The 22,875-nt window shown below is 44.3% G+C and overlaps 1 protein-coding gene and 1 pseudogene across 1 annotated transcript; both read left to right on the plus strand.

The window, feature by feature from the left end:
* The window catches only part of LOC123114812 (protein SRG1-like), a 30,224-nt pseudogene extending 13,867 nt beyond the window's left edge, over positions 1–16,357 (plus strand).
* A 2,538-nt stretch (positions 16,358–18,895) lies between these two features.
* LOC123112108 (protein SRG1) lies at positions 18,896–20,801 on the plus strand. The gene is made up of 4 exons (XM_044533029.1): positions 18,896–19,203; positions 19,293–19,558; positions 20,032–20,359; positions 20,484–20,801. The coding sequence occupies exons 1-4, from the start codon at positions 18,970–18,972 to the stop codon at positions 20,724–20,726; spliced, it is 1,071 nt and encodes a 356-aa protein (XP_044388964.1). The 5' UTR covers positions 18,896–18,969; the 3' UTR covers positions 20,727–20,801.
* The last annotated feature ends 2,074 nt before the right edge of the window (positions 20,802–22,875 follow it).

Raw genomic sequence — 22,875 nt, forward strand, 5'->3', positions numbered from 1 at the left:
TATATAATTCGTCCCAATCCGAGGTCGTATGTGGCCTGGAGAGACAAAACAAGATCAGGCTATGTTTTCAGTCGGAAAATCCGAGTGAAAAGCTTACCATCCGAGTGAAAAGCCTACCATCCCAGTGAAAGCTTACCATCCGAGTGAAAACTTATCGGTCGAGTGAAAGTTTTCCGTCCGAGTGAAATTATTATCATCCAAGTGAAATTGTTACCGTCGGAATGAAAACTTGCCGGTCGAGTAAGAGATTGTCTTCCGAGTGAAAATTTAATCATCCGAGTGAAAAGATTACCGTCGGAATAAAAACTTGCTGATCGAGTAAAGAGATTGCCTTATGAGTAAAAATATGGTCATCCAAGTGAAAATTGTCTTCCGAGTGAAAGATTCTAACATCCGAGTGAAAAAGTCCAGTCGGACGATCCAAGTGAATGACTCGAATCCGAGTGGATGAGCTCGAATCCGAGTGAAACTGAACATATGCCCGGAAGTTTATCAAGATGACCTCGGATGAAGAAGTGTTCAATATAGAAGTTGTGCATATCATCAAGAAGGTAAACTTTGGTTTTGGAGTCATCATCATCAGAGATAGTATATGGCCTACAAATTTACTACGAGACTCGGATAATCCAGTCTACTGCAAGACCGAGTCCGACTGGAAGGTAAAGATGACCTCGAAAAGTATTCAAGAAAGCCTTATTTGAAAAAGTGATCAACATGAGAGTTGTTTGTATCGTCGAGGCGCACAAGTTTGATATTTGGGCCGTCTTGATCAGAGATCATATGCAAGCTCAGCGGCCCGCGTAAGAACGAAGACAGAGTTTGGCCAGATTCAGACTGAATCCGAGTTGAAATAGAACTAGGACTCTAGGACGTGAATTGATGTATTTTTTCTTGTAAGGAAAGCCTAGATGAATCCTTTACTTGTACGGGAAGTCCAGCCGCCTCTTCTATATGTTGGGTGTGACGGCCGATTGAACAACACACAATCGAACAAATCAATATATTACTTTTTCCTGTCTACGTTTTATCTCTCCACCGTTTTTCTCTCTCGTTCTTCGCTGTTCTTCGTGTTTGAGCTGCGAATCCTGGGGCTCTAGGGGCGAGCGAATCGACATAGGGTAGCCCATAGCCGCCGCAATCCCTGACGGGGTCCCTCCCGGGTGCGCGGGGTTTCGGGTCTGCAAAAGCACCCACCGACTGTCTTGCGTATCGCGTTGTCGGTCGGGTCTCCTTCGACGTGAGCTGCAGTGCATCACCCCCGGCGTCGAGGGTACACGTGACGTGTTCGTGTGTCAACACACTTTTTAGCCACCTAACGTTTATAATAATTCAGCAAACTTTTCAACATCACACCACATGCAATGGACTTCAAGTGTTGGTTCAAATTCAAATTTTCCCTCAAATTCAAATTAGAATATTTGATCTGTTATTGGAATATTTGATCTGTTATTGAAATACTTGATCAAATGATGGACTATCTTCATTCAAATGTTGGTTTTTTGCTCTGTTATTGAAATATTTGATCAAATGATGGGCTATTTGCTCTTTTTGCTTATTCTTTGCAGCATGTCTGATCAGTGAAGCCACATTGAAGCAGTATGTGTGATCATTGCAGCACCTAAACTTATAGCTCACAACATCTAAACATAACATACCATACAGCATAGGCAAATTTAAGGACAGACAAATATAGATAGCATAATAAATTAATACCATAGATCACACACAAAGTTTAGATACCACGACACAAAGTTTACCAAACAGCCATATTCAGTTTACCAAAAGTAAAATACAAAACATCATCACATCACACCGGAGTCAGGGCCTTTGCGAGGGCAGCATGCTGCCCCCTGATCTTGTAGTCCTTCCCGCGAATCGCTACATCCTCTGCATGAGACACAAGGTGATCGAAGCGGCCATCCTTTGGCTTTGGCTTGGTGGTGTAGTAGGGTCAGTGCCACTTCTTGATCTTGCGGTTGTAGAAGGAAGCAACTCCATTGGCCTTGATCTTCTCCACCTCCTTCGCTGTGAAGGACGCGACATTACCGTTGTACACATCTTCTCCAGAATCTTATTGCACACATGAATGAATTACATTAATACATTATAGATTCATATACACCATGTCAAAGGAACTAAATGAACAATCTAAATTTCAAGTAGGCTTACATCATATTCTTCGTCGTCACTATACTCTGGATCATACGGGTCGAACCCAGTAAGGCCCAGCTTCCTCTTATTCCCCACTAAATCATCCTCCTGAATATATAATTACATCCATTACTAGTAAATACAGAAGCCAACTGATAATTTAGATATGCACACATGACACATTGATCATATTATCCATACTATGATCCTATTTGCATTTTCCATTGCCATGCTTACACATTGAACAACAAAGCTAACATAACTACATATTATGGACAAATTTATATACTGATGAATCAAGTAAGTTCTTAATCAATTGGTAGGTACATCAAAATTAATGCATTCTATTTGGGCATATGACATTCAAAACGCCAATCTGTGTAGCATTCAAAAGCAAATCTAAGCATACATGTGTGTAGCATTCAAAACCCCAATCTGTGTAGCATTCAAAAACAAATCTAATAATCATGTGTAGCATTTAGGCATAGAGATCTCTATCTCTCATTAAGATCTGTCTAGCATTTTTGCAACGAATGTAATCCGAAAAACTCCCATACAAAAAATTCCCATCCCCCCATACAGAAAACCCCATCCCTCAAACCAACTACTCTAACCGTCTATACTACCCTACCAATCACAATCCAACCAATGAAACTAACTCTACAACCCATCTAAATATTGCAACTAGGGTACAAGCAAATGGAAGTACCTCATGTACCACCTTCTCCTCGTAGGCAGCGCATCTAGATGGACTGCGCCGCTCGATGCCGTCACCTTCATCTCTGAAAGCGCCGAGGCGGAGCCCGCCACCTCCTTCGACACATCCACAGCCGCGACAATGGTTGCGAGTTACCCTGCACCACCGTGGACGCCGCCAACGTCCTGCACTGCATCTGTCGCGGTCATCGCGCCCTGTAAATCTCCGATCGTTGCGCTAGCGTCGCCACGAGTGTCCGCCATCGGTATGAGGGAGGCGATGAAGGCGAGGAAGAGGATGCGGTGGGGTTGAGCGAGATAGTGCGGTGGAGGAGAGCGAGACGACGCGGTACGGGAGAGGTAGACAATGCGGCAGGGAGGGGATTTGGAGGGAAATGGTAGGGACGAGGTGGTTCCTCCTCTTATACGATGGGACGTTTCTGGCATGTTGAAAGCACAAGTGCTCCCTAGGTGGTTTTGGTAATTAATGTCAACATATCTCTTGTTGGACTAACACTTTTACCTAGTACATTTCAGACAAGTTCAACAATGGAGTGGCATGGACTAAAGGATGTGGGAACTCCTTTAAGATGCTAAGGACAAAGGATTGGCTCAAGCTTCAAGCTCAAGACTCTTCATTTTACATTTTAGTGATCCAAGATCACATTGAGTCTATAGGAAAAGACAATACTATCAAGGAGGGATGAGGTGTTGCTTAATGAGCCTCTTGCTTCAAAGTGCTTAGTGATATGCTCCAAAAACCCTCAACTACTTTCCCATTTCCACACAAATGACCTAAAACCTAAAGTCGAACTCGGCCCCACTGATTCTTCCTATCCGGCGCCACCGAGTTTTGATGTCTTAGCCACTGCCACAAATCCTAGGCAAATCGGTCTCACCGATAGGGATCTCGGTCTCACCGAGATGGGATTGTAATCTCTCTGTGTATGTCCATTATCAAAATCGGTCTCACCGAGTTTGAGGAATCGGTACTACCGAGATTACAATGCAAACTTTCTGGTTGACTTATTATCAAAATCGGTCCCATCGAGTTTGATAATCGGTCCAACCGAGTCTGCCTGACCAACTCTCTGGAAAGCTAATTACCAAAATCGGTCTCACCGAGTTTGTGTAATTGGTCTTACCGAGATTACGTTATGCCCTAACCCTAACCGAATCGGTCTCACCGAGTTGCATTTCGGTCCCACCGAAAACCCTAATGGTCACATTATTTGCTAAATCGGTCTGACCGGGTTTAACAATTCGGTCCCACCGAGTTTGGTAGATTGTGTGTAACGGTTAGATTTTGTGTGGAGGCTATATATACCCCTCCACCTCCTCTTCATTCGTGGAGAGAGCCATCAGACTGAACCTACACTTCCAGCATCCTATTTCTGAGAGAGAAATACCTACTCATGTGTTGAGGCCAAGATATTCCATTCCTACCATATGAATCTTGATCTCTAGCCTTCCCCAAGTTGCTTTCCACTCAAATCTTCTCTCCACCAGATCCAAAACCTATGAGAGAGAGTTGAGTGTTGGGGAGACTATCATTTGAAGCACAAGAGCAAGGAGTTCATCATCAATGCACCATTTGTTACTTCTTGGAGAGTGGTGTCTCCTAGATTGGCTAGGTGTCACTTGGGAGCCTCCGACAAGATTGTGGAGTTGAACCAAGGAGTTTGTAAGGGCAAGGAGATCGCCTACTTCGTGAAGATCTACCGCTAGTGAGGCAAGTCCTTCGTGGGCGACGGCCATGGTGGGATAGACAAGGTTGCTTCTTCATGGACCCTTCGTGGGTGGAGCCCTCCGTGGACTCGCGCAGCCGTTACCCTTCGTGGGTTGAAGTCTCCATAAACGTGGATGTACGATAGCACCACCTATTAGAACCACGCCAAAAACATCTGTGTCTCCAATTGTGTTTGAATCCTCCAATCCCTTCCCTTTACATTCTTGCAAGTTGCATGCTTTATTTTCCGATGCTCATATACTCTTGCATGCTTGCTTGCTATATGTTGTGAATGTTAAAGTTGTGCCTAAAGTCCACTTAAACTTTAAAGAATCTTAAAAATTGCAACTTTGGCTCATAATGTCTAATCACCCCCCCCCCCTCTAGACACCTCTTCTCAAGGTCCTACAAGTGGTATCAGAGCATTGGTCTCCATTGCTTTGGTTTAATCACCATTGGAGGAAGATGGATGAGTCTACTATTGGGAGTCTTGGACATAGAGTGCCTATTCTTGATGGAGAGTATTTTCATGAGTGCAAAAATGAGATGCTTGTTATTTTCAATCAATATCATTTTAACAAGTACATTGCTAGCCCTTGTGCACCTTATGTTGACCCTATGCATCCAACCCATGATCAGTCAATTGACATGGTTAGGAATCTTAGAACTGCCGAACTCATCATTAGAGGATTGCCTAGAAACTTGACTGGATGTTTGCCTACTTTCAAGTGTGCCTACACCATATGGAAATTTCTTGAGGAACGATTTCCAGGTTATTCATTGAAAAATCTTGATGAAATTCTCCATAAGTCTATTGCTTTGAGTAAAATGAATACTAGTGATCCTATGTTTGGTAATCGTCTATTTGAGCTTACAAACCTTATGCGTGCCAAAGGAAATGTTGGTATTATCAGTGACATTATTTTCGAAGCTATAAGAATTCATAGACAAGATTATTGTCAAACTCACTCTAACGAATCACCCTCTCTAGGATTTGATCCACCACATGACGATGTTGAACATGGATACTATGATGAGGATGATGATAGTGACTTCGATCTTGATGATGCAATGAGACATTTTGGTCTTATGGCAAATCTTCGGGGATATATGTCAGGAGGAAAGGAATGGGTTCTTGATAGTGGATGTACTGATCACATGACCGGATATAAAGACATGTTTCGTGAGCTTGCCGACAACGATAGTCCTCGAAAGTATGTCACTTTTGGTGACAACTCAAAGGGTAAGGTGGTTGGCCTTGGTAAGGTGGCCATATCACATGATAGCTCCATACAAAATGTCATGCTCGTTGAATCTCTTGGGTACAACTTACTTTCAGTATCTAGACTTGCTGATTTCGGTTTCAATGTCCTATTTACTGAAGTAGATTGCCAAGTGTTTCATCGAGACAATCATAAAATGGTCTTTACCGGTGTGCGTAGAGGTGATCTATACATTGTTGATTTCACTAAAAAGGCTCAACCTAAAACATGCTTCATTGCTAAATCCTCAAAAGGTTGGTTGTGGCATAGACGATTAGGTCATGTTGGTATGCAAAACCTTGACAAGCTTATTAAAGGGAATCATATCCTTGGAGTTAATGATGTCATATTTGATAAGGATAGACTTTGCAGTGCTTGTCAAGCAGGTAAACAGGTTGGAGGAAGGCATCCTGTGAAGAACATCATGACCACAAGGAGGCAACTCGAGCTACTTCACATGGATCTCTTTGGTCCCAACTCTTACAAGAGTCTCGGTGGAAATTCTTTTGGTCTAGTTATAGTTGATGATTTTTCTAGATTTACGTGGGTGTTCTTTCTCGATGATAAATCGCAGGTTCAAAGATCTTCAAAAACTTCGCTAGGAAGGCCCAAAACCAATTTGAAGTGAAGATCAAGAAGGTTCAGAGCGACAACGGAACGGAGTTCAAGAACGCAAATGTGGACACCTTTCTTGACGAAGAAGGGATTTCACACGAGTTCTCGGCTACGTACACACCTCAACAAAATGGAGTTGTTGAGAGGAAGAACCGGACGCTCATCAAAATGGCGAGAATGATGCTTGATGAGTACAAGACGCCGAAGCACTTTTGGGCAGAAGCGGTTGAGACAGCTTGTCATGCAACAAATCGCTTGTATCTTCACAAGCTACTCGGCAAGACGGCATATGAGCTACTCACTGGTAACAAACTCCAAGTTGGATACTTTCGAGTATTCGGCTCAAAGTGTTACATTCTTGATAAGCATCGTCGTTCTAAATTTGCTCCTAAGTCTCATGAAGGTTTCCTACTAGGTTATGGCTCAAACTCTCACACTTACCGTGTCTACAACAATTTCACCCGAAAGGTTGAAGAAACGGTAGATGTGAAGTTTGATGAATCTAACGGCTCGCAAATAGAGCAATTGCCAATTGATGTAGGAGACAAAGATCCTTCAGAAGCAATCCAAGACTTGTCTATTGGCAAGGTCCGTCCAACGGAGGTGAAGGAGAGTACCTCATCCGTCCAAGTGGAAGCTTCTACTTCACGACAAGGTGAACCAAGAGTTGATACGGAAGCATCCACAAGTGGGACACACCAAGATGAAGAAAACAAGGAAGTGCATCAAGATGAACGCCAACAACCTCCTTCTCCACCACGACAAGAGAACGACAACGCCAACAATGAAGAAGGCCAAGAAGAAGAAGAACAAGATGAAGAAGATGTTCAACGAAGACCCAAGCAAAAGCTATCACGAGTTCGAGCAAGAATTGCTAAAGATCATCCCGTCGAGCAAATCTACAATGACATTCAAACCGGGAGAATCACTCGCTCTAAAACTCGTTTAGCTAACTTTTGTGAAAACTATTCTTTCATCTCTAGCATTGAACCTATGAAGGTTGAAGAAGCATTGGAAGATCCGGATTGGATAAATGCTATGCATGAAGAGCTACACAACTTTGAGAGGAACCAAGTCTGGACATTGGTTGAGAAGCCCGACAACAACCACAACGTCATCGGTACCAAATGGGTGTTTCGCAACAAGCAAGATAAAGATGGACAAGTAGTTCGCAACAAAGCACGTCTCGTCGCCCAAGGCTACACACAAGTTGAAGGTGTGGACTATGGTGAGACTTACGCCCCCGTTGCTAGACTTGAGTCCATTCGCATCTTACTTGCCTATGCTAATCATCATGATATCACCTTGTACCAAATGGACATTAAAAGTGCTTTTCTAAATGGTGAAATAGAGGAGGAAGTTTATGTTAAGCAACCTCCCGTCTTTGTCAATCCTAAGAAACCCAATCATGTTTACAAACTTCACAAAGCTCTTTATGGTCTTAAACAAGCTCCTAGAGCATGGTATAAATGCTTGACCAAGTTCCTTATTGGAAAAGGCTTTGAAATTGGGAAAATTGATTCTACTCTTTTTACTAAAAGGGTTAATGGTGAACTATTTGTGTGCCAAATTTATGTTGATGATATTATATTTGGTTCAACTAACCCTTATTTTAGTGAAAAGTTTGGAAAGCTAATGTCGGAGAAGTTTGAGATGTCTATGATGAGTGAACTCAAATTCTTTCTTGGTTTGCAAATCAAGCAAACTAAGGAAGGTACTTTTGTCTCTCAAACAAAGTACACCAAGAACTTATTCAAAAAGTTCAATATGAAAGAATGCAAAGGTATGACTACTCCAATGCCTACTAGTGGACATCTTGACTTGACCAAAGATGATGAACCGGTTGATCAAAAGGTTTATCGTTCTATGATTGTTCATTGTTATATGTATGTGCTTCTCGTCCCGATATTATGCTAAGTGTGTGCATGTGTGCACGATATCAAGCTGCTCCTAAAGAATGTCATCTTAAGGCCGTGAAAAGGATAGTGAGATACTTAATCCATACACCAAATTTTGGCATTTGGTATTCTAAGAGGGCCTGTTTCGATCTTGTTGGCTATTCTGACTCGGACTATGCCGGAGACAAGGTTGATAGAAAGTCCACTTCGGGTACTTGTCAATTTCTTGGTAGATCTCTTGTGTCTTGGTCCTCCAAGAAACAAAACTCGGTATCCTTATCCACCGCCGAAGCTGAATATATTGTCGCCGGTTCATGTTGTGCTCAATTACTTTGGATGACCCAAACTCTTAAAGATTATGGGATATATGTGAGACATGTTCCATTGCTTTGTGACAATGAAAGTGCTATCAAAATTGGTCATAATCCTGTGCAACATTCTCGAACTAAGCATATTGAAGTTCGTCATCATTTCATTCGAGATCATGTTGCTAAGGGTGACATTGATCTTAAGCATGTTCGCACCGAAAAGCAATTAGCAGATATATTCACTAAACCTCTTGATGAGAAAGTGTTTTGCAGGTTAAGAGGAGAATTGAACATCATTGATGCTTCAAACTTGGAGTAGAAACTCCATTGGATACATGCAAGACATGAGCTTATGACTAATCCTTGATATTTCTCTTATGATAAAAAACTTATGTCTTGGATATATTGTATCTTGCATGTTATCTAACCCATGTAGGTACTTGGTTGAATCAAATTCCATGAGGTTGAAACCTACTCATATCTTGAGCAATCTCTACATCACCAAGTCTCTACACAAGGTGGTTGAAGCCAAGGAAGCACAAAATCATTCAAACATATCCTTTGACAAATTCTATGTTGAGCTTCATGATTGTCATTTTTGGATACACAAGTGCTCTTTCTTGCAAGATCTAACCCATGTAGGTAGATGGACTCAAATTCCAAGTGGTGCTCCGAACTCTTGATGAGCTACATCAACCTTGAGCAACCCACACAAGTTCAACTACATGGACAACACCACCAACCAAGGTATGCTATTCCATCTTAGAGAAGCTTTACTCCAAGTCATGGGTTAAAGCAACTCGACAGATGTGAATACATCAAGATGCTTAAACGAAAAATGGCAACCCCATTTTGAGCTTAAACGATGAGTATGACCCATGATCAAGTGATCTCACTTGACTCCTAAGTCAATTTACTCTAACATAGGTGACTTTGTCACCGACCATCTCTAGATGAAGTTCTCTTGTGTTCTTTTCTGTCTTTTGCATTTGTCTCTTGCATATGTGTTTCCCCTGTTTCAAAAAAAACTTCATCTATATTTCTTTCTGTTTGCTCTGCATTTTCTGCATCAAATTCCGTGCATATCATTCAGTTAATTCCTTGCAAATCTTTGTGAGATCTTACTAGTCTAAGTGAGCTTAGGTGACAAGTGTTTTCTCTGATATGAACTCGGTTTCACCGATTTGTTATTTTCGTCCCAACCGAATCTTTTCGGTACGACCGAAGCATACCACTCGGTGCCACCGATTTCATAACAGGAAAAACTATTTGCCACATATTCTGTGTTTCTTCTGATCCAGCTCCACTCAATGAATCTTGTCCTCTACAAGCATCACATTTTTATCATTGCTTTGTTCTGTGTCTCAAGGACCAAACCCATTCAACAGATTCCAGAAGACCCTTATTGGAAATTGATGTCAAAGGGGGAGAGAGAGAACATCAAAGCTTATCATTTGGAGATAGAGAGAGAGCATCAAAACTTATCACCTTCCTTCTTCAGGGGGAGAGAGACCTTCTAGGGGGAGAGACCCTCAAAAGAAGAGAGAGATCTCCAGGGGGAGAGGATACTTAAGTAGAAAGTATTTCTCAAGGATCCCAGATGCTTGGTGTTCAAGAGGAGAGATGTCCACATGTCTTCTTGAGGGGAGAGACATGTTCATATGATCTATTGTGCTCATTTTTGCATTAGCATACATTAGCTCTGAACTTTAGCTCTGATCATCATTCATATCTTTCAGCTCTGTTTTCCTTCAGCTCTGATTTTCTGTTCCCTATCTTCTCCTAGTATCACATGTTAGATTCAGGGGGAGCAAGACATCTAAGGGAAAGAGATCATTTAAATTCATTGCATATCTTTACTCTTGGGGACATGTCTAATCCAATGTGGTACTCAGTACTCACTCTCTGCATGTCATCCCAGTCTTGGTATTCTTGTGGTTTCTTCTGTTTGCTCTGGCTAGTAGATGCATCTGTGTTATCTAACCTTGTTTTCACAGGTTCATTCCATCCTAAGCCAACTCAAGACCACAAGGTAAGTATATGCATCACAATCATGTGTATGAGGAATTCTTGCTGATGTACATACTGTTTGCAAGAAGGACTCATGGGCATGAAGGTATTCTCTTTAATACTTTTTGCTCTGATGCATATAGCCAAGATACATGTAACACATTGCCTGCTCTATCATGGTTATGCTATCACATGCTTCTATATTTCATATTCACATGATTGCATACATGTAGGGGGAGCCTATGCTTGTTACATGTCTTTCCAAAGCTTTACTTGCTATTCTTTATATCTTTATCTAAAGCTTTGATGTATGTTGCCATCAATTACCAAAAAGGGGGAGATTGAAAGCACAAGTGCTCCCTAGGTGGTTTTGGTAATTAATGTCAACATATCTCTTGTTGGACTAACACTTTTACCTAGTACATTTCAGACAAGTTCAACAATGGAGTGGCATGGACTAAAGGATGTGGGAACTCCTTCAAGATGCTAAGGACAAAGGATTGGCTCAAGCTTCAAGCTCAAGACTCTTCATTTTACATTTTAGTGATCCAAGATCACATTGAGTCTATAGGAAAAGCCAATATTATCAAGGAGGGATGAGGTGTTGCTTAATGAGCCTCTTGCTTCAAAGTGCTTAGTGATATGCTCCAAAAACCCTCAACTACTTTCCCATTTCCACACAAATGACCTAAAACCTAAAGTCGAACTCGGCCCCACTGATTCTTCCTATCCAGCGCCATCGAGTTTTGATGTCTTAGCCACTGCCACAAACCCTAGGCAAATCGGTCTCACCGGTAGGGATCTCGGTCTCACCGAGATGGGATTGTAATCTCTCTGTGTATGTCCATTATCAAAATCGGTCTCACCGAGTTTGAGGAATCGGTACTACCGAGATTACAATGCAAACTTTCTGGTTGACTTATTATCAAAATTGGTCCCACCGAGTTTGATAATCGGTCCAACCGAGTTTGCCTGACCAACTCTCTGGAAAGCTAATTACCAAAATCGGTCTCACCGAGTTTGTGTAATCGGTCTTACCAAGATTACGTTATGCCCTAACCCTAACCGAATCGGTCTCACCGAGTTGCATTTCGGTCCCACCGAAAACCCTAACGGTCACATTATTTGCTAAATCGGTCTGACCGAGTCTAACAATTTGGTCCCACCGAGTTTGGTAGATTGTGTGTAACGGTTAGATTTTGTGTGGAGGCTATATATACCCCTCCACCTCCTATTCATTCATGGAGAGAGCCATCAGACTGAACCTACACTTCCAGCATCCTATTTCTGAGAGAGAACTACCTACTCATGTGTTGAGGCCAAGATATTCCATTCCTACCATATGAATCTTGATCTCTAGTCTTCCCCAAGTTGCTTTCCACTCAAATATTCTCTCCACTAGATCCAAAACCTATGAGAGAGAGTTGAGTGTTGGGGAGACTATCATTTGAAGCACAAGAGCAAGGAGTTCATCATCAATGCACCATTTGTTACTTCTTGGAGAGTGGTGTCTCCTAGATTGGCTAGGTGTCACTTGGGAGCCTCCGACAAGATTGTGGAGTTGAACCAAGGAGTTTGTAAGGGCAAGGAGATCGCCTACTTCGTGAAGATCTACCGCTAGTGAGGCAAGTCCTTCGTGGGCGACGGCCATGATGGGATAGACAAAGTTGCTTCTTCGTGGACCCTTCGTGGGTGGAGCCCTCCGTGGACTCGCGCAGTCGTTACCCTTCGTGGGTTGAAGTCTCCATCAACGTGGATGTACGATAGCACCACCTATCGGAACCACACCAAAAACATCTGTGTCTCCAATTGCGTTTGAATCCTCCAATCCCTTCCCTTTACATTCTTGCAAGTTGCATGCTTTATTTTCCGCTGCTCATATACTCTTGCATGCTTGCTTGCTATATGTTGTGAATGTTAAACTTGTGCCTAAACTCCACTTAAACTTTAAAGAATCTTGAAAATTATAACTTTGGCTCTAAGTGTCTAATCACCCCCCCCCCCTCTAGACACCTCTTCTCAAGGTCCTACACATGTTCCATGGACACGTGCTACCCCATGACCGTGGTCAGTTACATGCACGCCTACGTGGCCCCACTAGTCAGAGTTAACGGTCAAGCCATTGACCTGACAACAACGTTCAGTTTGCCCATTTGTGAGAGTTTCAACCAAGGGAGTGGGGGAATTGAGCAAAAGTTAAGAGCGTGGGGATGAATGAGTACAGCTAAGGAACCAGGGGCACAGATGTAAAAATCTCTTTGTTTTATAGTGAAACTGATTCCAGCGCAACGCTTATCTCTACTACTCCCTCCGTTCTCCAAAAATGCTAGGCTTACGGGAATCCCACTACGGAGGCAAGTTACACGATTGCATGGCCTAATCTCATTGATTTTCTCACCATAAAACTAGTCGTGGGACCCAAATCGTGATGAATCCTAGGTCTCCAACTCATCTCGATAGAAATTGCCCGTAGGTGTAGCAAACTTCGTTCCAAAATATAGTGTTTTTTTATTCCCGTGCTTCAACTTTGATCATAAATTTACGGCATCGAGCCACTCTGGACCTTTTGGTACTGCGAGCAGCGCATTCCATCTCCACCTCCATTGCTGCCGTGGCGCCGCCTACGACCATTTTTCGGTGAGGTGGATCTGGAAGAGGCACGACAAGAAGCCAATGAAGGCATACTTTAATATTAGGAAAAATCACGTTCATGCGTTTATTGCGCAAACCGTACATTTCATTAGCTGCACGGGCTTGAAGTCTCTGCAGCCACGGTTATGTGCGTTTGTGACTTTCTGTATTTCAGTGATAAGGGTCGTAGACACTACCGTCAAATCCACAAAGGCATCGTGTGGTATTATATAGAGTCATGTTCGCCTGTGTCTGTTTTCCGGATGATTCCGTTGGCTCATTTAGACGGAGAGGCACGGACGAGAAGCCCATGGAGGCATACTTTAGTATTACGCAGAGTCACGTTCGAGCGTTTACTGCACAAACCGAACACGAGATAGACACTTAGGTTAGGTCTTCATTGCGCACGTACAAAAAACACAACAGCTTAATGGAGGAGGAGGAGAAGATCTTAGAAAAAAAACGAGGATGAGGCACAGTGCAAGGACATAATTGCAGATGTCACCACTGGTGCGCGTTTTTTAAAAGCACGGGCTAGCACTCTCTGCAGCCACGGTTATGTACGTTTGCGACTCTATGTGTTTCAGTCATTAGGTTCACAGGCACAGGCATCAAATCCACAAAGGCATCGTGTGGTATTATATAGAGTCATGTTCGGTTGTGTTTGTGTTCCGAATGATTCAGTCGACTCGTTCAGACGGAGAGGCACGGACGAGAAGCCCATGGAGGCATACTTTAGTATTAGGCACACCGTCATGCGTTTATTGCGAGGCAATGAGCGGCAGACTCGAGAGACGCCGTTTTTGAAGCGTTCAAAAGGCATGGTCGATGTTTAGCCCACGGAGCTGAACCTTTGTCTCAGGTAAAATATTATTTCCTTGTATTTAAAAGCACGGACGTGAACTACCTACGGACACGGTTCCGTATTGACTTGCGTCACGCTTCTTTCTTGGTGTTAAGTATATTATTCGATATAAAAGGCGTGGACGTTCGTGGCTGTCTGTGTTTCATTGTTTCATAGTGAAGCACGGGCACGGTAATTTGCGAAGCTAGCGATGGCACGCTTTTAAACAAAGCACACGCATAGTGGTTCCACGACAAGCACGTCTCGATTTGCAGAAACAACACTATCAGTGGTTCTACCGGACGCACAGTATGTTTTCACCCAAACGTTCACCACAAAGTCCGACGAGACGCCGATGGTGCAAGACCTGGCTTCGGCCGGCGTCGAGGAGCCGTCGAGCCGGTACTTAGTGCACGAGCAAGACCGTCATGGCGACCTGCTGGCTGCTGACAAAATGCCGGAGCACATCCCTCTCATTGACCTTAGCCGGCTCATGGACGCCGACGAGGCTGACAAGCTCCGGGCGGCTCTACAGACCTGGGGCTTCTTCCTGGTGAGCGAGCATCTATGCATGTGTGCACCTTAATTACTCTTCCCTCCGTTCACAAGTATAAGATGTTCTAACCTTTTTGTGAATTGGATACATATAGGCATGTTTATGTTTTAGTGTGGTTGTTCATCCATTTCAGGCCGAGTGTAGTCCATATTAAAATATCCAAAACATCTTATATTTGTAACGAAGGGAGTACTAGCTTGTAAAGTTATTGGACTCTTACTGAAACTGTTTAACTTGTCCAGGCCACCAATCATGGGATCGAGGATTCTCTCATGGATGCAATGATGACCGCGTCAAGGGAGTTTTTCCGTCAACCGTCCGAAGAGAAGCAGAAATGCAGCAACCTGGTGGACGGCAACGACAAGCATTACCAGGTGGAAGGGTATGGCAGTGACAGAGTGGTTTCCGAGGATCAGGGCCTGAATTGGAACGACCGGTTGCATCTGAAGAGTGGAGCCGGAAGATGAGAGGAATTTTGCTAAGTGGCCCAGTCACCCGGAATCTTTCAGGTTCCCTACTCCCTTACCTTGAGTGATGTTTTTCACATTTCTAATACTGTATTAGCTTAGTTGTAAAGGAAGGCAGAGTGAGAATTCCAGAAAAGTATCAATGTAAACTGCACTCTGGGTAGTCAATTGTCTCGTAGCATTGCGCGTCTCTCTTGCTAGTGGGCCAGTATTACCATATCATTTCCTATAATTAAGTAAGGCTGAAAGTTAACTAATTTTGATACAATTTTCCTTTGTGAATGCAGACTTTTGAGAACTTCTCTTAATGACGTAGTTTTCTCGATGTTGTTTTGTGAATTTATTGATTAATTACTTTCTTTATAAGAGATTCAGTCTGGAGGTGATTACCCTCTTTTAAAAAAAAAGATATTCAGAGACAATTCATAGATAGAAACTTAATAAAGAGACCAAAATCTTTGATTTGACTAAACTATTATAGAATCTTTCTGCAGGAATATGCTAAATGAGTATGCATCGAAAACCAAGAAACTAAGAGACATTGTCTTGCGATCAATAGCCAAGCTCTTGGAGATTGATGAGGATTACTTCGTCAACCAGATATCAAACAAGGCTTCCGGGTTTGCCAGACTCTACTACTATCCTCCACGTCCGAGGCCTGACCTAGTTTTGGGCCTCAGGCCTCACTCTGATGGAAATCTCCTTACTATCCTTTTTGTCGACGACGATGTTGGTGGCTTGCAAGTTCAGAGAGATGGGAAATGGTACAATGTTCCAGCCAAGCCTCACACACTGGTGATCAACTTGGGAGACTGCCTGGAGGTAGGCACCTACACATACAAGCTAGATACGCACTTCCTCTCTTGAATGGTCTATAATGATCATTGTTATATCCTATTTCCTGAATCCTAATGTTTCATTGACTCCTATGTGAAATTTTGACGCAGATAATGAACAACGGAATCTTTAGGAGCCCGGTTCACAGAGTGGTGACAAACACCGAGAAGGAGAGGCTTTCGCTGGCCGTGTTCTATGCCGTGGATGAAGAAACAGTGCTGGAGCCAGCACCCGGTTTGCTGGATGACAAGCGACCGCCAAGATATAGGAAAATGATGACCAAGCATTTCGTGGCTGGGCTCTATGAACATTTCCGTCAAGGGAAGAGATTCATCGACACCCTGAAGATATAGATTATACATGTTAGTTCATGGAGTTGTAGTAGTGATTACCTATGTAGAATAAAGTTTTACCGATATGTAAAAGAGGAGCGCCAGCGCCATGCCTCTTTCACCGAATCTTGAGTTGTAGTTTGTCAGTTAGCTGCCGCAGTTAAAACTTTTACATGGTTAATTTTTTTTGAGAAGGAGGATGTACCCCGGTCTCTGCATCTGAACGATGTATGCAGTCATATTATTAATTATTCACAAAAAGCTTAGAAGGTGATACATTAGTAAGGCTGAAACCACCATCTTGGTAACACCATTGCTACTCCTATCCCCTTGATGAAGGCGTGACGAATGTCCGGGCCTAATACCAAATAGACATCGCACAGAAGCCTAACATCTAAAGCCGGGTGTCCAATCCAAGCCACTACCTGGATTGGGTCCCACACCGGTTTGGCACACTCCTAGTGAGCACCGCACGCTGCAAGGACCGTCACCTCCATCTTCCCTTGGTCCATCCTCAGAGCATAACTGATGCACCAACCTTGCTAGGCCTCTCTGCCATCAACGCCACCATGACGCCAGACAGCTTCCTTCTCCTGCGCGAGTCCATCTCCGCGCATCAAACACCGAGTCTCCACGGCGCCACGGCACCGAGAACTGCCACCATCAATGTGGAAGATGAAGCACCGCTCCACCAAAGGCGCCGTCCTCCGGTCCCTCGAGCCCGTGTGCACCTCCAAGAATGACGCCACCAAGGGGGAAATGACACCAGAGAGCCGCCGTCATCCGATCTACTGATCTAGGGTTTCCCCCGGAGGTAGCAGAGAGTGGCCTTGAACTTCTCTACGGTGATGCCTTCAAGAAGGGAATGACGCAGACAGCGTCGCCATCGACGGCCTTGGCAATAGTCAATAGCAGGTTTTCACCCAGATCTGATCGAAGACCTCCATCTCTCGTGCACGGGCTGCCGCCATCCCTGTCGGGATCTCAACGAAGACTCCAAGGAGTGGATCGGCGCCGCGGCGTAGTCGTCGTCGTGGCTGCCGTCGCCGGCTAAGTGTTTCCCCCAATCCCAAGAGCCCCACCATCCAATCACCGCCCACCACCCGGATTCAGCGAGCAAGGCCACACTGAAGCCCAGATCGAGCGGGATAAGGTGAAGGAGATGAAGCCGGCGCAGGTCGATCCAGATCTGGCGGCCGGCCGACGGAAATCACGGCCGCCATGAGATCCCACCACCGGGTCCTCGCCACCCATGCAAGCCGAGGAAGACCGGCCACACCCCTGCAGCCACCCTCCATCAGGGAAGGCGCCGCCCACCTTGACCGGGCCGCCACCACGGCACACCAAGCTCTCCGCGCGAGGCAGCAGCAGCCAGCCCCGCCGCCACCTTTCTCGATGTTGCGCGGGCTTGCCGACGGCTATCTCTGGTGGCGGCGAGATCTGAAGGGAGGGGGAAGGGGGCCGGCGGCGCTCTAGGGTTGGGGCCGCCCGAGTCGCCCGAGAGGAGCGACGCGGGGCGGGGCTAATCCAGCTTGGTGCTTTCAAAATGAAGAAGAATTAAAATTGTTTCATGTCCCCACAGCTTTGAGATCGGTGAAGGATTATTCCATCCTATTCCACTTGTTCCACTGCTTGGCAAGATATGCAAGATTCGGTGTTCTGTATTTTGAGCTGTAGCTTGTCAGTTAGCTGCTGCAGTTAAAACTCTAGAATGCGCCATCTTTGTGCTCCTCAATCTTCATGTAGCAGTACTTTAATCTGTTGGAATGGCAGCGTTGTCGCAGCGTTACGTTTTTCCTTGTAAATTGTAAATATCCTCTTACTTGCTGATATTAACGGGTATCCCTTTAGGCTTGAAGATTACTAAATGATTATTGTGCTGAAGTCACGAGAAAACCTGATTATGAACAGAAATCAACTGGAATTGGGCCAGGAGACTGTCAGTCGCTTCGCAAAAATATTCTTTCTCAAATTTGACTTGTCAGCCACTGTGAATCTGGACAATGGTCCAGTTTTTGTCAATCCTTTTCCCATCAATTCAGCTCAGCCTGCCCGGTGGTCACTGGTGCTATTGTTTTTTTTTCGAAACGGGTCACTGGTGCTATTGTTGATCATGTGATACAAGATAATAGGCTATTAGTAGTACTCACAGCTCAGCCTGCCCGGTGGCCACTGGTGCTATTGTTTTTTTTTTTTTTGAAAGATCCGGGGTAACCGGCTTCATTGATTTAGGAGAAAGCAGCGGGAGAACAGGGAGATCAAGTGATCATCGTTACAAGAGAGAAACGAAAGGAAAAACACGGAAACAGTTGGCCCAAGATACAAGATACTAGTAATAGGCTATTGGTAGTACTCAGTCTGACTGGAGGATGACACAGCTGAAAATTTATGGGTAGCTCAGTGGCAATCTTGACTGGAGTATGATACGATTGCGACTGACAAAGAAGAGTCGCATCGAGTGCGTCATGCATGATGTCGCCCAGAAAATGATTGGGGGCACGTTTTTTCCTTTGAGGAGGATTAAAACAAATTTTGAAGAGGAATATCGAGGCACACTCGAGGCTATACATAACGGCCCCTCCATCTTCAACTTCAAGTGAGCAGTAGTACACAAACACTTACCAAAGAGCAGAATGGCTGCGTCCGACGAGTCGCCGATGGTGCGGCCGACGGTGCAGGAGCTGGCATCGGCCGGCGTCGAGGAGCCGCCGCGGCAGTACGTGCTGCCGGAGCAAGACCGTCACGGCGACCTGCTGGCCGCCGACGAGTTTCCGGAGCCCATCCCCCTCATCGATCTTAGCCGGCTCACGGACGCCGACGAGGCCGAGAGGCTCCGGGCGGCTCTGCAGACCTGGGGCTTCTTCCTGGTGAGCGAGCGTCTGCAACTGCATGCGTGCACCTCAATTAGCTCATAAAGTTACTGAACTCCTGCTAAGACTGTTTAACACTCATCCAGGCCACCAACCATGGGATCGAGGGCTCTCTCATGGACGCCATGATGAGCGTGTCGAGGGAGTTCTTCCGGCAGCCGGCGGAGGAGAAGCAGAAATGCAGCAACCTGGTGGACGGCAACGGCAAGGACTACCAGGTGGAAGGGTATGGAAGTGACAAGGTGGTGTCCGAGGATCAGGTCCTCAACTGGAGCGACCGGCTGCATCTGAGAGTGGAGCCGGAAGACGAGAGGAATTTCGCCAAGTGGCCCAGTCACCCGGAGTCTTTCAGGTTACCTACTCCCTTGCCTTGAGTGATGTTTTTCACAGTTCTAATAGTGTATTGGCTTTAGTTGCAATGCAAAGGAAGGCACGGTGAAATTTCAGGAACTCTCAGTGTAAAGAATAGTACTCTGTGATCCAGTCGATGGTCTCGTAGCATTGCCTGTCTCTCTCGCTAGTGGACCCGTGTTATCATGCCATTTCTTATAACGAAGTTAGGGTAAGTTTTTTTTTTAAAGGACACAACTTTCCTTTGTGAATTTAGACTTCTGTAAACTTCTCTTAATGATGTAGTAGTAGTTCTTTTGTTGCTCGCGGTGTAGTTTTGTGAAATTTCTTGATTAGTAATTGCTTTATTTAAAAGATATCCAAACTCCGGGGGCGTTACCCTCTTAAAAAAGGGTATTCAAAGACAACTATAGAAACTGAATAAAAGAACCAAAAACTTTTATTTGACTAAACTGTTCTAGAGTCTTTCTACAGGGATGTGCTAAAAGAGTACGCATCAAGAACCAAGGAAATAAGAGACCTCGTCTTGCGATCGATAGCCAAGCTTCTGGAGATTGACGAGGACTACTTCGTCAACCAAATATCAAACAAGGCTTCCGGGTTTGCTAGATTCAACTACTACCCTCCATGTCCGAGGCCTGACCTAGTTTTGGGCCTCAGGGCTCACTCCGACGGTGGTCTCCTTACCATCCTTTTCAATGATGACACCGTCGGTGGCCTGCAAGTTCAGAGAGATGGGAGATGGTACAACGTTTCAGCCAAGCCTCACACATTGCTGATTAACCTAGCAGACTGCCTAGAAGTAAGCGTTAGGACTACAAGCTACATACACACTTACTCTCTTGATTAATATACAACGGTCGTTGTTATATCCTATCTCGTGAACCCTAATGCTTCATTGACTTGTATGTAAAACTTTGACGCAGATAATGAACAATGGAATCTTTACAAGCCCAATTCACAGAGTGGTGACAAACATCAAGAAGGATAGGCTTTCCTTGGCTGTGTTTTACGCTGTGGATGCAGAAACGATGCTAGAGCCAGCGCCCGGTTTGCTGGATGACAAGCGACCGCCAAGATATAGGAAAATGTTGGCCAAGGATTTCGTGGCTGGGCTCTTTGAACATTTCCGTCAAGGGAAGAGGTTCATCAACACCCTGAAAATTTAGGTTCACTGTTTATTGTGGAGCTGTAGTAGTGATTGCCTATGAAGAATAAAGAGATGGTTTTATTTGTTGTGTGAATGGGGGGTTTTGTCTAGCATCTCCTTTCTTATAAGTGACTCAGTTCCAATTACCGGTGTCACATAGGATGCTAGCATAAACCATGTAGTGCACTTGCATAGTGCCAAATGAAAGTGGTGCACTCGCATCTTCGGGTAATTAGTCTTCAAAAAACGAAAATAACAGCCTATAATTGTTTCTGTTTGTGAGGACGAATTAATGAACGAACAAAACACATGGGGACAATGATCAAATCATTGAGTGACATTTTTTCTAGATGATACATGTATGGAGTTCATCTAGTCAATGACCTTCTGCAGGTCCTTATCATCTCACCATGGCCAATGGTTTTTAAGTCGGCGGCCTCTATTCTCGTTTCTCACTGTCTCGCACACAAACATTTGTGGACAAGAAAAATCGAGTCAACATCTCCTATGCGCAAGTTGTCTGTAGAAGATGACCAATGACTTCATCATCTAAGTAGATGAGGGAGCGGATAGTTTTTCCGGGGCTAGCTTGAGGCGTCCCCGATGATACAACTTTTTCCACCATGACTGTGGTGGGAAACTTCTCAATAAAACTGGGGGGTGTTATTTTTCTCCTCCATACCGACGGGCTTCTGAACGACAACATTGATTCCTTCTTCTCTCGGATCGCATCGATTATGGGAGGCATCTGCACAGTCGAAGTCGCCTCCATACGAAAAACACTGCCAGTAGTCTCCGACTGCCTGGCGTAGCTTGATGCAGGCAGAGGGCTACAGAATGTCAAAGAGGAAGTATCAAGATATTGTGTGTATGCTATAAACCATACATATTGAGATGTTCATATTAGGACACTTACAGTTTGGACTGAGGAATTACTCTAGCGTGAGGTAGATTGTCTTTCCTTGCTGGGGCCTTCATGGTAGAAACCTTCACCCCGGCTCTTGGTTTGGGTGGGATGGAGTCTCGCCTTGCGCCTCTGCTCTGCAGACAAGTTTGATGTGGGCAAGGGCGGCAAAGCCTAGGACTGTTGAAAGGGCATGTAGCCCCTAAGTATGATTTTGGTAATTAATGACAATCTCTATGGACTAATGTTTTCAGTGAGATATATTTGAAGGTTTTGTCCATAGATGATGCCTCAAGGATATTGGATGGAATCAAGGATGAAGTCCATATATATGAAGATAAATTTGCTCTAAGCTTGGTATTAAATGAAAATTCCTATGGAGCATAAAGTGTATTGAATCTTATATGAAGATATGTTCCATAGTGATGCTTGAAGTGCATTGGGTTACTTTGTGAAGAATGCCATCAAAGCATCTGAATAAGTCTGCATGGTATCCTTCTTTGGATACCCCGTGCTCATAGGCTTGTACCATGTGCACGAGGTGGAGTGTCAACTATATGGATACCCCGTGCACATGGGGCCTAGGTTTTGGCTCTCGAGGTCCCATATCCAGTGAGGTTTCAAGTTGGTCTTTGGGGATTTCTATTGAGGCCATCAAGATTGATTTTAATGTCTAACCAAATATGTTCAAGGTGGAGTTTGTTAGAAGATCTCAAAGATTGACATATGTGGGCTTATAAGAATCAAGAGTTTGAGAGAAGAATCAAAGAGAAGAATTCAAGCAATGGCTTCAAGACAAGATCATGGTAAGCTCATGTGTTGGGTTTCGGTTGATCAAGTCTTGAAGCAAGCAACTAGAGTGAAGAATTCATTGTTCCTCACAAGAGATTATGATGGAGTTTTTAGAAGAGAAAATGATGACCAAGATGATATTCGTACTAAAACTTGATATGGTCATGAAAGAGTCTTTGGTGATATAGTCTTAAAGCAATGAAGGGAAATTAAGAGTTTATTGTGGCTTTCAAGAAACCAAGATGGGGCACGAAGTAAAGATGTTGGTTGACCAAGAGAAAGCAAACTCTCGTGGGGAGGACGATGCCCAGGGAATCAAACGGCGGAGGACGAGCAAATTGAACGGCTGGGGGCCGGCGCCTAGCAGTGGCCCGTAACAAAATAGTAAAAATCCAACGCCCAAAAGAAGAAGAAAACAGCAATGCTCATGCTAGTATGATTTTCTTCCTCTGATGAGCGTTGCACTGGAATC

The sequence above is a fragment of the Triticum aestivum genome, chromosome 5B (genome assembly GCF_018294505.1).
Source record: "Triticum aestivum cultivar Chinese Spring chromosome 5B, IWGSC CS RefSeq v2.1, whole genome shotgun sequence".
NCBI classification, from domain to species: Eukaryota; Viridiplantae; Streptophyta; class Magnoliopsida; order Poales; family Poaceae; genus Triticum; species Triticum aestivum.